The following is an 11,818-nucleotide window of genomic DNA, read 5'->3' on the forward strand; positions in this document are numbered from 1 at the left end:
ATATGGGCTGTCATTTTATCTTAAATGACTTCTGTCTGAATTAAAGCTTCTCTTGGTACTGAGGCTTTAAAAAAAAAAAAAAAAAAACAGGCAACATAGTATTAATATGTAATAATATGATTGTTCAAATGATTAAATTGCATCTAAATATTATTTTGTTTTCTTTATGGGAAAAACATAAAAAGAAATGTATCACAATCACAAGAATCCTATCTGGCTGGTAAACTAATTGTGCATAGATCTGGCCCATAACCCCGCTGTTAGTAAAACCCACTAGACTACTTAATTATGAAATATATAGTCCCATATAATTTTGTGTCTCAAATATGAATGAGTATAACATAGCAGCTCTGAAAACCTTGTAGTCTGCAAATAAGCAAAGCCACCATGTGGCTAAAAAATAATTTAGTGCTGGAACACACTATTGTAGGCACTATTAACATGGGTAATATGAAAATGGGTGTCCAATTACCAGTGTGTGATCATATCCTCAGAGACAGAAGCCTACACAAACTTTCAGTGTTTCTTTCTTTCAAATATAATTTAATTTACAATCCTGCAAATGTGGGCATATTACCACAGGATTCATATTTTCATATCTGTTAATAACAAAACAAACACTGTTAATGTTACTCAAAAAACAAGCAAAACAAACTAAATTTCACCTAACAAACTCCATGACAACGAATATAAAAAAAATAACTTAGCATATTATTAGAGGCACTGTATATTTTTTAACCATCTGTTTGCCATCAAAGATCGCCCATATGAGAGGACTCTCCAAAGCCTTCGTAACGATCTTCCAATACACAGAGCCACTTCAGGGACCTCAGTGTATGTTCTATCAAGCATAAAATAGGGAACAGCATTGCACAAAATACCCAGTCCAAGTTCATTCCTGAAAAATGTGTGCGCGCATGTGTGTGTCTGTCTGTGTGTGTGTGTGTATGGCAGAGAGAGAGAGAAGTGTGTGTGTGTGTGTGTGTGTGTGTGTGTGTGTGTGTGTGTGTGTGTGTATGGCAGAGAGAGAGAGAAGTGTGTGTGTGTGTGTGTGTGTGTGTGTGTGTGTGTGTGTGCGCGTGAATGAGAGAGAGAACAGCGAGTAATCTAATTTCAGCCAGGGTGATCCCAGGCCCAGTCTGGAGTGTGCAGTTGTCAAATAATATTTTGGAGTTTGTACTGACAGGCCTACTTGCCTTTCGTCTCTGTTAGTTTCAAACAGTATCCTCTCCTCTCCAATTTTCCCTTCACGCTTTACTGCTGATTTGCAGCTGATGTAATACTGGGTAGTGTGATGGGTGCTAACTGAGGTGGGTGTCAAGTTAATTTACACTTATCCTGGGCTATATCCATCAGTGGAGAGGAAGGGAGGTAACCACCAAAAGAGCCCGACCTCGGGCTGAGAAGATACCCTACCAGCCGGCACGTTTGTGGGTGGAGGTGAGCCGTAGCACGTCTCCACACTTGAAGCACTGGGACCTGGACTTGCCATCTTTCCTGGGGATGTGCCAACAATTTGTACAACGCACACGATACTTCTTATACCTATGAGAGCCAGGGGGAAGGGGTAAGAACTCAAACGCTTCATAGTGAAAAATCAGTAATAAAGATAATAAAACAGTAGGACATGTCACATAATGCATTAAGCTCCCTTGGATTGTGCATAAAGGCATAATATCACCAACTCGAAACCAAAAAATTGCTTTCAGCTACCATCCTGTACGCTAACCTCATACATTTATCTTCAGAGGCAACATATGATTTTTTTTTTTTCATGAAAGAACTTCTAACACTTAATGATTGTGTGTGTGTAAAAACAGAAGAGATCTCAAACTTTGGAGATCTGGGCATTCATTTGGGTGACGGCAGGCCTGTGAACCTGTTTTTCCCCTGGCCCCGCATGCTCACCTGATCCCACATGCGTTGCAAAGAGGCGTACCATCCTCCGCATCCCTCCACAGGGGCGTCTTCCTGGTGCAGCACGATGCACATGTCTTAGACTCTGCTGGGACATAAAACACAAAACATCAAGTCAAACATCACAGCGTTTCACTGAGAGGGGATGAAGGTCATCAAACTATGCCACCCCTGAGACTTGAACCTACAACATCAACAGTGGAAGAGTGACGCTTTACTAAGTGAGCCACAAGAACATTTCCTCATGAGGCATTCTGATAGACTACTACACTTACACTATCAGGTATGCAATTTTATTTATCATTACAGTAAGTTACATGATGCTGTAGAGATTGGGCATCAGCTCTAGTTTATAGCAGAGTGTAAGGTCAACATAAAGATAATTGCTGCAACCCTCATCTAACCCTTATTGGTTATATTCACCAGTTGGTCCTGATTTTATAACTATACTGACTATATTAACTGGTGCTTAACAACATGATGGCAACTAGAGGCTGAAATCCCAGAGAGAACAATGCTGCCGATTTCTTCTCTGGGGAGTGCATTCCCGGATCCCTATGTGTCTGATAGCGTCAGGTCAGGAGTGAACACTGCCCCCTGGTGGGGTGAACTGGGATCTCACTGGAGAGGCTGTAGGACTCGCACTCCTCCTCCGAGCTGCTGGCCTCCCTGGGCAGACGCAGGGCCCGGCACCTCCGGCCTCCGCAGGCCCTCTTGCGCAACTCCTTTCTGTAGTGGACAGGGGAGGAGAGAGGGAGAGGAGAGTTTTAGCTGGGCTACAGGGAAAGGCAGAAGAGTGGCACACATGGTGTTTGAAGAGAGAGAGAGAGTGCAGCTCGAGGCTGCTCTGTTTTCTTTACCCATCCTCGTGCTTACTTAGGCAGCCCGAAAAGAGCCCGTCTGCCTCTAATTATAGACTGCGTTTTTATTAATTTGTACTTTAATACCGTGCGGTCGGAGGGTATGCTTACATACAATATCAATATTAAAAGCAGATGCCAATGAGTGGGTGACATCTCGGAGGCATAAAGCAACATTATAATTCAGGAGAGCCCAGCACAAGGTTGAGGGTAAACGCTAGTCACGTTACACAGGCCTATAAATCTAGCCAAGCCGTACCTATAGTTTGAGGTTATGAGTAGGCGACACTGGTTGCTGCTGTCATCCAGCTTAGAGTTCATACTAAAGATGACTCCCTGAAGGTTGGGGTCACGTGGGTCCACACTGCGGCAGGGGTGTGCCTGCTTCCTGGGTGTCCTGCTCCGCTGGTTGTCTGACGGGTGGGCCGCCGCGGCCCGGGGTTGGGTCTGGGCCTTGGTCGTCTCCCCCTCTTCCTGGTCACGCAGACTTTTATGGTCCGGCGTGGGCAGGCCGGTGGGTAAGCTGAGCTCCAGTGTAGCGCTGGAAATCCCCGACCCCGTGGGCTCACACACTCTGGGAGGCTTCGTCTGCACGGGGCTGTGCGGTTTGACGTTGTTATTGCAGTCTAAGGAGAAGCCAGGGCTCGGTTTGAAAGCCTTGTCCTCCGCCAGAGTCAGGCCAGGCTCCTTCACAGAGCTGGGGCCTGGATTGGGTTCAGCGCCCTTTCTGGATGGACTGTGGGAAAGTTTGCGGTCCACTTGGCAGTCTGATGTGGGCCTCTGATCTGATTGTGGGGGACTCTTTGTGCAAGGTGAGGCGACCACCTCTGCCTCTGAGCATGGCAATTCCGCACACTGTTCCTGGTGGAGGCTCAGAAGCCTGCATGTTGTGCTAACAGAGAAGCTGTAATTGTGATCAGATAAGTTCACTGGTGCGTCTGCTGCTCGATTATCTATGTCCTGAGCTGACTGCACTGCACAGTGCTGTGGAATGGTCTCTGTGCTCCGGACAACAAGGGCCTCTTCCTTAACAATGTCCGTTTCCCCACTATGAGATACAACACTGCAGTGGTCCCTTATTTCACTGACAGCGAGTGAGAGGGCAGAAGTGGAGCAGACAGAATTCTCTCTGCACTCCGATTCCTCTGCATGGATGCTGTTGCTGCTCGGACACAAGAGGTTGTCAGAAGGGTCATTATTAGTTGATACAGCGGTGGAATCCTCCTCTTGTCCATCGGCCTGCCCTGAGTGAAGTAGCCGCTCACACTGTTGGTTGATCAGACTCATAACCTCCCAAGGACTGCTGCCCTCACAGGCATGCAGGAGGGAGAAGGAGCCCGAGAAGCTCGGCTGTGAGGCACCTTCTCCACTCTTACCATCGGGGAACTGAGAGGGGCAAAGGCAACTTGAAATGGGCTGCTTTTGTTCAGAGTTTTCACATGGCACCTTTGCTGAACCTGACTCTGGATAGTCCAGCGCTTTGGCAGGTAGTGCCAACTTTGAGGCTTCCTGGAGGAGGTATAGGATAGAAGATTGAGACACTTGGTGGTCCCATGCTTCAATGTCGTCCATGGCACCATAGGTGCCATTCATGGAGGCTTGTGAATTCATGGCCCTTGTGCTCATCCTTCAATATGTTTTACTGTGAAAATAATACAAGTTTGTTTTTAATGATATTCAAAATCACTCCCTTTAACCATGATTGCCTTTAATATTTGGTAAACAACAACAACAGTAACAATATTGTTTTGTCCATTAATTATCAACTTGAGTCAATTCAAATAGGTTTATGATATTTCTCAGTGGTGGTCCAATTTAAACTTTATAGCCAACACAGAACAACACCAAAAGTCTTGGTTAATACAATTGCACCTACCTTCAAGAAGATAAAAGGTTTTTCTTCACAAAGTAAAAATCAAGTTCATAGTCTAGGGCCTATAGGCCTACTATACTGCTACTTCTAAATTAGCAATACCTGTCAAATTAGCATATAGGAGCTATCAAGATAATAGTTAATTTTTATCCGCATATAGGCATGGGTGTTTCAACAAAATTCTATGACGAATTAAGGAAATGTTCTCGAAACATCCAAAAGAAATTATAAGCGTTGTATCTACAGTGTAGCTTTTCTTTAGCCCTGTCAAAAAATGTAACATTACGTTCGGCATTCTGACAAGTGACAGTCTCGCTTCCCGAGTAGCCTGCTGCATGGCGCGCGCCCACATCAATCATTCCGATTTAATCAATTGAATACAGCAAAGTCAGATCTCTTGGAACTCCCGATATAATGATGTCTGAATGTGTTCATCTTCACAATGAGTTTGCGGATGAGTGCTACCCTAGGATTGCATCACGCCACTCGGTGATATGGTCCTTGACATATGGGTTCAGAGCCATCGCCTCAACATTCAGGCAAGTAAAATAAAAATAAAACATACACTACACGTAGATTGATTGAAGGTAGGCTATTAGCCTGATTCACAGTCTAATCTATCAGACAAAATTATTATATAGGCTACTATACTAGGCCTACTCGAATTATGGCATTGCATCTCATCTCTGTCTTTAGGCATATAATTAAACGATCATTAAACAGTAGCAACAGCACCAATACATAATTGTCCCCTTACCATTGTCTGTTTTCTTTTCAGTTTGCTGATCGGAGTTGAAATGATGATCTTATAGTCCAATTCAAAGTTTGTAATTCTGTGTGTCACGTGACCCCAGTTAATCGACCGCGCTCCACGTGCACAGTTGACTATGGCAGTCAATTGGACAACAGGTGTTTTGTATCGAACCATTTATCTCCCAGAATTCTAAAGGAAGCAGACCTTATAAATAGCCCTATATGGTTTAGTTATCGTTTCTTGTTCTATAAAGATTTCAGGGTTGCTTTTTGTGTAGAACAATCTTTAGGCCTACGACAAAGGACAATGGGTGGCGTGTAGGGAACAGAAAAATCAAGCGCGGGTTACCTTGTCGGTAAAAAGCTAAATAACATATTGCAAGTTGGCAAGTCTAACTACGGAGCCCAGGAGGTGTCATTGCCAGATATTTTTGTATATCGAGTGAATGTGCGCTCATTTTACTAGATTGTGGTCTCATTTTATTAAATTGTGTGCACAATTTAGTAGGCCTATATTGTGTGCTCATTTTACTAAATTGTGCTCTCAATTTAGTAAATCGTGCACACGTTTCATTTTCGAGCACACTATTTAGTAAAATGTGCACAAGATTTAGTCAAATGAGCGCACGTTTTTTGGATCTACACCAAAAAATATCTTTCAATGACCTCTCTAGGGTTCTGTATCTACCATCGTATTGTTCAGAGTTCAAAATACCAATCTGAAAGAGTTTACCGAGTGAGTTAAAGGCCAGTTCCTGTAAGGCTCTTTAGAAGGCCCATCCTATGGATTCCACATAACTTGTTGGTCAGGATTATTTGTTTATTTAAGTTTATTTACAGAATAGGCTATAGGCTTTTTGTGAACATTTGATAAATTGTGGCATGTTTTAGTTGATTAAATTTCATGTCTTTCTCTCTTTCTCGCTCTCTCTTTCTCTCTCTCTCTTTCTCTCTCTCCATCTCTCCCTCCTCCCTCCCTCCTTCTCTCCCTCCCTCTTTCTCTTTCTCTCTTTCTCTCTCCTCCCTCCCTCCCTCTCTCCCTCCCTCCCTCCTTCTCTCCTGATTTCTGTCACCAGTGCTTTATGTTACCAATGCACCTAATGTCTGGGTGGACTGTTAAGTAATTATAAATAGGCCTAATGCGAAGTTACAAATGCTTTAAATGCATTGGCTGTTGGGTCTGTGAACTTACACATGCAATCATAAAATACTCAATAATACAGCACAAGTTTAATATAATCTTATTTAAATCCTATTTTTTTTTTGTAATTGCATTACTTGTACACAAGTAATGGTTACATTGTGCACACTTATGACTGTTACAGTACAACTGAAAAACAGGAAAGAACAAAACATTGTGGATCAAGCAACAGCTGAAATACTGCCTACATGTGGTTCCAGCTGAATTATAATGAAGTTATGACATTATATAAGTTAATGATACTATTAAAAAGGCGCAAGTAGCTGTTAAATGCACTGACTACACAAGATGAGTCTTCTGTCATACACTGACCACAGAAGTCTACACAGACTGGACCAGATTCAAAGTTCCACTTGTCAACTTCACTAATCTGTAGTGTAGACTATCTGACTAACAAGCTGCATGATGGTTTTAGGGGTGGGAATGGGATACACACAACCCTGCCTTGCAGCACAGTATTATTCCAAGTGGGTAAAGTGGCAACTTGCATGGTCACAAATGAGAGAGCAGAGGCTGTAGTGTGCTATGCTGTCTAAAATGATGACAAAGACAAATGTTGAGGACTGTTGTAACGTTTGTGCGTCTGACTTTTTGGATCGTTTCACCAGTCATAGCAAGGAATGTTCCTTAGTATCACTCACAACACAAAATGCCTGAGACGGTTTCTTTTCTGACTTGCTGCCAAAGAACAACAGTAGTCTGTGTTAACAGTGAGTTTTGTTTTGCACAATAGTTGGGGTTTGTAGGGTCTTGTGTTAGGTGTACATAGTAAGTGATAAACTCATAATTTGACCTTTTCACTGCAACACATCATGTCTTGACATACATTTGTAAGTAGAGAGTCTTGAACCAAACGGAGAGGTTCCGGGGACTTGATTTTCCTTTGGGTTCAGCAGCTAGAAACCGGCAGTGCGTCGGGGTGACCTGCTGGCTCCACATCCCAGACCACCAACAACCTGGCCTCATTTCCTCCCGCCTCAGCCTCGACCTTTCAACTTTCACGCCCGAACAAAGTTCACCCTCAAATCAATGAGGCTTAGGAACGTGGCCGTCCACATAGAAGTTGCGGGTGACCTTGGGCAGCGTGAGCTCCATGCCGTCCAGCTCCTTGGTCAGGATAATCTGGCAGCCCAGGCGAGAGTTCTCCTGCAGCATGGGGGCCATGTCCAGCATGTCGTCCTCCCTACACCACACCGAAACGGTCAAGTTAGTGGACAAACGGCAAATTACCCGAGTGGGTTGCACATGAAATACCTCAAGTATGACTGAATTAAAGTCCAAATAATTGTGTCATAATAACAGTGAGACGTTTTAAGGCAATCAAGTTACAAGTTCAAGCCACTAAGTTACACAATCAAGACATTCACTGACACTGGTCATTACCAAAATACTGTATCGGCCAATCAGGCTGCTAGAATCAATCACATGCTGGTAGTTCCAGTATACAGCTGATTCATTATGGGTCAAGAAATGAAGCATTGTTTCTGCTTGAACAAATTATAACCAATTTGTCTGCATGGCATTTCACATTCAACCAGTATTTAACATTTAGCATGAACATGAGCAGTAGCCTACCTCTCATCTGGGTCAGGCAGCTTATCGCAATAGTCTCCATTTACATACACATGACATGTTGAGCAAGCTAAAGACGCTTCACAGGCTCCTGAAAAAGGACACAAACCACACATCCTTCAGTAAGGCTGCTGCTGATCAAATTTGAGATTTTGTTTGTTAATTTTAGTTCCCACTTGACACCTGAAACAGACACTTTGAAAGCATGACTCTGAATAGCCATTAGTAATTGACTGCCGACAGTCCAGTGTGACATTCACCTTCCAATTCAATGCCGTGCTTGTGAGCAAGGTAGAGAGCGTTGTCACCGACTTTGGCCTTGACCGGTATCCTCTGTCCAGATCGGTCTACGTAAACAACGTTGACTCTAAAAGTAACGAGTAGAAGTGCAAACGAACTTCAAACCAAAACAGGTAAACATTTCCACATCCAAAAGACGTACCGTTACATATCACCTTCTGATGGAAAAAGTGAATGTGTCAATTTGCCATGAACGTCTGACTGATTATTACGTTACTTACACATCATCTGGATCTTCCGCATTAGTATGATCTTCGATGTGGTAACGAGCTGTAGAATCAGGGAAACAAATCAGTTCAGTTGAGTGAGAGCAATAACAAGACCATTTCACAAAAAATTCACCATGCAATGACGTTACGCAAGCATCCGTTCATATAACCACAATTCGTTGTGACATTTGACAACATGCTAAATATTGGCCTTACAGCTTTCAAGTGTTAGGTATTGTTACCGTGTTGAATCAATAACTTAATTCAGAAAACATGTTGCATTTACGTTTCGTCCATAACAAGTTCGCTAACTTATAAATAGCTAGCAGTCAATTTTATGTTAGCGAATGCTAGCGTTACTCACTGATAGATGTTTGTAGATTCCTATTTGGCGTACAAAAACGATCTAAGCTTCCTCCTTTTGTCCTGCCTGTAATGGCATTCCTGCATAGACTGTTAAAAGGACAAACGCTACAGTCGGGTACAACTCTTGAAATTCTCAAAGTCAGATGCCCCATGCTCACACGGGCAGCAGCGGCAGCCGCCATGACAGTGTTTTGATCACGTGGTTCCAAGGTGCCAACAAAAAATAAGATCTGGATGATGACGTCTCAAATTTTAAAACGCAGACTCGGCTTCTTCTTCTTCACAGACTATAGCCTACTTCTTTGACTGCTGCTATATATAGTGATATAGAAGTCACTTTATATTCTATCTAAAAACATTATAAAATATGCACGTGAATGTGGAATGTAATGCATGTGGAATTAATAATGAAATAGCCTAACTAAAGTCATTGTTGTTTATATTGCATATCACTGACCATATCAAAGATATATTCTTGTACAATATTTTAAACTCCAAATAAAAATAATAATTCTAAAATCGAAAAGCCAGTTCGAAAAAAATGTTACGAACCTCTACCAGCAGGGAGCGTTATTGTCCTAAAAATATTTGCTCCACCGTCTTGAATGGTAGGCTATCTTGAAATCCACCAGACTTGGGATAGCTCTAAGTTGCCCCAAAAAATAAGATGGTTGTCGACATGTTAGATCACTGACTGTTATGGCATACTGGCATACTAAAGCCAACGGTAAAAGACAAGCTAGTGATGCATGTGAGATTCAAGTTATGTAGGCTATATTTATACTTCAGGATAAAATTCATTTTCTCACAACAAACCGAGTCTATCCTTGTGAAGACTTGTCAGAGACCCTCCAGCCATCTTCCCTTGATGCCTTACCTGTCCATTCCTGAACATGACTTAGCCACCCTCAAGAGAACCAGGTGCAAACAGATGGAATCTCAGTAATGTATTGTGACAATCAAGGCCATTAGACAGCTATCAGCACCATTCAATACCCCTGTCTAATTTGCCTGTTTCTGCTGCTATGTCAAACCAAGTTTATTCATTTCTGTGTCTGGAGGGCCTATTTCCACCCTGTGTACTCAAGTGAACCTATCTAACTAAGGGTGGGCAAGTGCTTTAAAATGGATTTGATTGGGATAGTCACTGCCTGAGGCCTGATATAATACATATAACAATGCATAATGCAACCAGAGTTTGGGCTGCTCAGTTTGGGGATGTTATGACTGTGAGAGAGGCAGTAAGGGTGTTTTTTAACCCCTTTCCACTGAACAAAATAACCCTCCCCCTGCCCCTGCCCCTGCCCCAGAATCACATCCACCTGAGAGTGCAGAGGAGATACCTGGCGGAGATAAGTCGCCTCGTGCATGTCGGGGCGCACGCGAAGGTTTCCGTTCTTTACCTCAGCGTTGACCCCTGTGGGAGGGCAAGCCATGCATGTGCCACATGTTCTCACTGAGCCCTTGTCTAAACCAATCCCCACTCTCTTTATTTGTTCATGTGGAACTCATGCATATCCAAAGAGGGTTAACTTCCTGAAGTCCAGAGATGACAGGCATTCAGACAGGCGGGCAATGAAGTCCTTTTCTTGTCACAACTGTGGCGCAATATATCACTCAAAGTGTTTGTTTTTACCTCATTTAGGACATTATGATATGGGAGGAATTTTCTAAGGGCGTCACTTTCGAAAAATCGTTTTGATTTTTTTAAGGCCGTCTTGATTGGTTTATTTCCTCAGGCTCAGGCCAACTTTTGTTCCCACCAATAAACACCACATGATCCTTGAATATACAGCACCTCCCGTTTACCGAGGACATTTAATGCCACTTAGATTTACTGCCAACATAAAAGTGACTGTAGGGAATCCTACATATTCTGAGCGAGGCTCAGGGACTCCACGCAGACAGGCCCCTGAACACTCTTAAACAACAGGAGAATGTACTTCAGAGCTTTTATTCCCCCACGGTTACTCCCCAGATCATTGTTAATATAGCAGATAGAAGAATTTGCTTTCACCACTCTGTGGCGTGGCCTCTCTCTCTACAGACAAACGGGGACAGAGGAGGGGAGGACGAAGGAGGGGGGGGTGCATAGGGGCGCTCTGTTTCCTGTCGATGACAGTCATAGGTGTTCTGGCACTGACCCTTGACCTGTGTGTACCTGGCCTGGGAAAGCCATTTGCAGCCAGGCCGAGCTCGCCGGCTCATTGCGCACCAACAACCGGCTGCAAACATGGCAAGACACGATGCGCCGGGTGAGGCCTGATGGATTGCGGCTGGGGGTAATTCATGTCCAATCCGCACACTTTAACACCCCCACCCCCCTACATACACCCCCACCACCACCCCACCGTGTACTCTGCTCCCTCTAGCTAAAGAGGAGGGATTTGAATACTGTGGTTTTAATCAAGCATGACATTACACTTAGGGTATACATTCCACAGCAGCTGATTTACTCTGGGAGAGAAGCGACTTATTTTGTCACAGGCCGCTGCCTGGCGAAGAGCTTGTCTCAGGAAAAGCAGATGTGTAGTCGAGCAGACATGATCTTGTTGTTGACACTGTTGTCTCTGTGTGTTTTGTGTTTGCGATTCCATCTTGGCCCACAGCCCAAAACAAAACACACAGACACAGACATACAGACAGACACACACACCCACACACACACACACACACACACACACACACACACACACACACACACACAGACTCAAAAACATATCTCCCCTCCCACTCAAGTCCTAAGTTTATCTTTCCCACTCCACAC

General features: G+C 43.6%; 2 protein-coding genes across 3 annotated transcripts; both read right to left on the reverse strand.

Annotated features, from left to right (window-relative positions):
* Nucleotides 1-1,028: 1,028 nt before the first annotated feature.
* On the reverse strand, nucleotides 1,029-5,678 carry zglp1 (zinc finger GATA like protein 1). 2 transcript variants are annotated; one of them, XM_048248411.1, is made up of 5 exons: nucleotides 5,408-5,678; nucleotides 3,037-4,419; nucleotides 2,540-2,646; nucleotides 1,909-2,002; nucleotides 1,029-1,545 (listed from the first exon to the last, which is right to left on the reverse strand). In XM_048248411.1, the coding sequence occupies exons 2-5, from the start codon at nucleotides 4,401-4,403 to the stop codon at nucleotides 1,413-1,415; spliced, it is 1,701 nt and encodes a 566-aa protein (XP_048104368.1). In that variant the 5' UTR covers nucleotides 4,404-4,419; nucleotides 5,408-5,678; the 3' UTR covers nucleotides 1,029-1,412. The 2 variants fall into 2 exon arrangements, with proteins under 2 accessions (XP_048104368.1, XP_048104367.1); XM_048248410.1 differs by having other exon boundaries at nucleotides 1,909-2,005.
* Nucleotides 5,679-6,608: 930 nt separating this feature from the next.
* On the reverse strand, nucleotides 6,609-9,257 carry fdx2 (ferredoxin 2). The gene is made up of 5 exons (XM_048248438.1): nucleotides 9,050-9,257; nucleotides 8,698-8,746; nucleotides 8,437-8,543; nucleotides 8,180-8,267; nucleotides 6,609-7,787 (listed from the first exon to the last, which is right to left on the reverse strand). Exons 1-5 carry the CDS (start codon nucleotides 9,231-9,233, stop codon nucleotides 7,631-7,633), a joined length of 585 nt encoding a protein of 194 aa, XP_048104395.1. The 5' UTR covers nucleotides 9,234-9,257; the 3' UTR covers nucleotides 6,609-7,630.
* Nucleotides 9,258-11,818: the final 2,561 nt, after the last annotated feature.

The sequence above is a fragment of the Alosa alosa genome, chromosome 7 (assembly GCF_017589495.1).
Source record: "Alosa alosa isolate M-15738 ecotype Scorff River chromosome 7, AALO_Geno_1.1, whole genome shotgun sequence".
Classification (NCBI taxonomy): domain Eukaryota; kingdom Metazoa; phylum Chordata; class Actinopteri; order Clupeiformes; family Clupeidae; genus Alosa; species Alosa alosa.